This window comes from Otolemur garnettii, unplaced genomic scaffold (genome assembly GCF_000181295.1).
Source record: "Otolemur garnettii isolate 467f Iridium unplaced genomic scaffold, OtoGar3 scaffold00117, whole genome shotgun sequence".
NCBI classification, from domain to species: domain Eukaryota; kingdom Metazoa; phylum Chordata; class Mammalia; order Primates; family Galagidae; genus Otolemur; species Otolemur garnettii.
Genome location: NW_003852512.1, coordinates 4,608,943 through 4,612,287, shown reverse-complemented (window position 1 = coordinate 4,612,287; position 3,345 = coordinate 4,608,943). Strand labels below are relative to the sequence as shown.

The 3,345-nt window shown below is 49.2% G+C and overlaps 1 protein-coding gene across 1 annotated transcript; it reads right to left on the bottom strand.

Moving 5' to 3' along the window:
* Positions 1-571: 571 nt before the first annotated feature.
* On the bottom strand, positions 572-2,063 carry LDOC1 (LDOC1, regulator of NFKB signaling). Its single transcript, XM_003797491.3, has one exon. It carries the CDS (start codon positions 1,872-1,874, stop codon positions 1,431-1,433), a length of 444 nt encoding a protein of 147 aa, XP_003797539.1. The 5' UTR covers positions 1,875-2,063; the 3' UTR covers positions 572-1,430.
* Positions 2,064-3,345: the final 1,282 nt, after the last annotated feature.

The window sequence follows — 3,345 nt, the reverse complement described above, 5'->3', positions numbered from 1 at the left end:
CAAGGATGGTGAAATGTTTAACATCAGGCTATACCCAGTTTTATAAGATCACATGTGCAGAAGCCGGTATTTAAGGTTAGCATAAGCACTTGAAAGTGGCATTAAAACACTGTAAGAGGTTGGTTATTTGGAGTCTGAACTCAATAGCTGCCCTAAGTAATAATAATTAATGGGCAGAACTTCCCTGGCACAGTACTAAGGAATTCAAAATCTCAGGAAAAAATAGGAACATTTTATTTGTTCAGGTTTATACCTGTTGTCACAGTCTAATTACCTGTGCCTCCCTTCATTCTCAAAAGTACCCTCCTTTGGGATGCTGGGCCATCTGCTCAGCCACCCATTACCCAAGCTACCTTAGAGGCCCCAGAAGATATCCCCTTCACCAGGGCTTTAAGAAATACCTTGGTGAGGGAAACACCAGAAACCCTATAGAACCCTGAGGTAGTTACCCTCTGTAGTCTAGAGATGACTGTGGGGAATGCTGGGATTGAGTGGGTTCCCTGATCACAAGAGGAGTCAGAGTGACAGTGGTAGAGGCCAATGATAGCACTTAACTATTAAAACACAGTCATTTGTTTTTGTAGTGCTTAATATTTATTGAAAAGAATGCTAATGCTTTATCCAGGTAGTATTGAGAAGCTGGACTGAGTGCCTGTTTTGGTTTTTTTTTGTATTGTCTGTCCAAATACACACATCTGTGGGACTGCTGCAATTTTTAAAGAAAAACGACAGTTGTATAAAACGTGTGCATAGGTAAAAAGAAATGTCAACAATCTGGCTGACAGGCACATCAGGTCCCTGCAGCAATCTGGTAGGGTGGGGGATGACCCTGGGAGTAGGTAGAAAACTAATCAGGCTGAAAGACTGGCCCCTACAGAGGTTGGTGAGCTGTCCATATCAATGTCCGAAGAGTTTTAGCCAACTCAGACACCTTCTATGTTGGTCAGTCAAAGGCGGTAGTCTGTCAGTGAGATGTGGTGAGTGGTAGTGAAGCAGCAGCGTAGGTCTCTGGGCAGATGCAGGCCTGGCGAGTGGCAGCAGCAGGGCTGTGGGTGGTCTGACCAGTTTTTATAAAAGGGCCTAGCCGACAGCTGGGGCTCAGGACTCTGATTAGATTAGCAGGGGTGGGGGCCTGGGAATGGCCAGAGTGGATAATTGCGTGGTTCCAAGCCCCTGCCCCAGCCCCGGTCCCAGTTCCAGCACCCAGCTCCAGCCCCAGCTCCAATGGCAGGTAACTGGAGCGCTATTCCCGGAACAAAGAGAAGCACTACAGGAGGATAAAGAAGAGAACAGAAAGGCAAGAGTAGGGAGTAGGAACAGAGGACAAGGGGAAACGCGGGCGACAGCTCTTGGAGTAGAGGTGTGGGGGCGAGGGAAGGTGGCGACGTGCAGGGCCTTCCCTTTCCACCCCCGACCCGAGAGGTTTGGGCCTAGTAATCATCCTCTTCGTAGTAGTCGTCGTCGTCGTCTTCATCATCATCCCAGCCAAAACACTGTTTCATCTCGTCGAGAAAGGCCCGGTAATCACCCAGGATGGGACTATCCATCTCGATGTAGGGCACCACCCACTCCTCGGCTTCCCCGGTGAGGAGACTGATTAGGAAGGCCACCTTCATAGCGTCGTTGCAGAATCGGTTCTCGTTCACAAGCATGTAAGATGCCGTCTGCACAATAAACTCGGGGAGCCGAGAGCTCTCGCCGTTAAACGTTTCGGGGAAGGGCACCGGGCAGCTTGGCGGACGTACCTGGCGTAGCAGGCTGGCCCTCTCGCACACCAGCAGCCGCAGCTGTTCCATGAGCTGGCTGTTCTCGATGCTCAGGGCGCGGTGCCGCATCAGGAGCGCGTGCAAAAGCAGTACCAGCTCGTCCACCATCGCGAAAGGCTTGGAAAGGCAGGGCAGGGCTCGCTCGGTTCGGTCAGCGAGGGCGCTCACGGAGGCCTTGCGGAAATGCGTGTCCGCGGAGACGCGCTGTAGCGTGGGGATAAGGGGCGGGAGGCGGTGCCAGCCAGGGTCCGGAAGGCTGCGCAAGCTCCGCCCACAAGGCGCTTCAGGCTGTCCTGCGCGGGCCCGACGCTGGAGGGGCGTGGCCAGTTAAATAGTCTGGGCGTGGAGGCGTAGTCAGAATGGGCTGGGCGGGGTTGCGTAGACGCAGCTGAGGGGCGTGGCCTGGAACGGGCCGAGCGGGGTCGCGCGGCAGCTGGCGCTTGGTAGTTCCTGGGTAGGCGAGTAAAGGCTCGGAAGACCCGCCCAGCACGAATGTGTGGCCTGTATTAGCAGAGAACTTGGCGAGTGCTGAGTGTCATGTCTTACAGAGAACCAGCCTGTTCGAACTGCTCACCCTCTCTCCAGCCAGCTCTCATAATTCAGTGTTCCTTCATGAATCTGCCCCCACTATATTCCTTTGGCGTGATGCTTTGTTAACACATTTCCTTATTTAAATCTCACCCAGAGGAGTATTGACACTGTCTGCCCTGGTGCAGTAGTCAGACATCTCTCAGAGTCATGAAGAACTTCAGGGGGTCCAGTCTTTCATTAAAAAAGCAGTATTTAAACAGGAACTTACCTGTAGTTGGGAAATAATATTTACCTCTCAATTCAAAAAAAAAAAAATGAAACTAGGGAAATATAAAATGTTCTGCAAAATCCATATCTGATAACCAATTGCAGGCATCATGCCTGTTTTTGACTCTTCTAGCTCACGTCCTGATATTAGTGCCTTCACCACTGGTTATTATTCTTTACATAACAGTGAATAAACTGTTAAGAAGTTTGCATTTTTAAATGATTTCGTTTTCCCACTTTGAATGTGATTATTCAAATAGTTGTTGGCAGATGAGTTGGGTCCTTGATCTTTGAGCCAATATAAACTGTTGGCTTTACTTTTAAAATATTTACCCGATTCAAATCATGGCTTCTCAGTTCTGCCACTATCCACTTGATTCCAGCTTTCCTTTCTCACTCACACTGCTCAACTAACTGCTTAACTGTCAAGTCTTCTCTTCCTATAGTATATTATCCACTCAGTAGCCACGGGAATTGTTTAGAACAAAAGTTACATCCCTTCACTCCCCTTCTTGAAACCCTCCAAAAGATTTCTCTCAGAATTAAAAAAAAAAAAAAAAAAAGTTGCAGCTGCTGCCTAGAAGTCTCTGGCTTGTCCCATGAGCCTCTTCCAATTTTCTGCTCTGCTGTAATCATACTGTTCTTCCTGCATACACATCAAGCAGTTGTGGTCTCAGGCCTTTGTAACTTATAGCCCTTCTTCCTTGTAAGGCTTTCTCCCCACTTAGCCGCCTGACTCCTCCCGTGACTTTCAGAGAGGGCTTTTATGACTACCTTCACC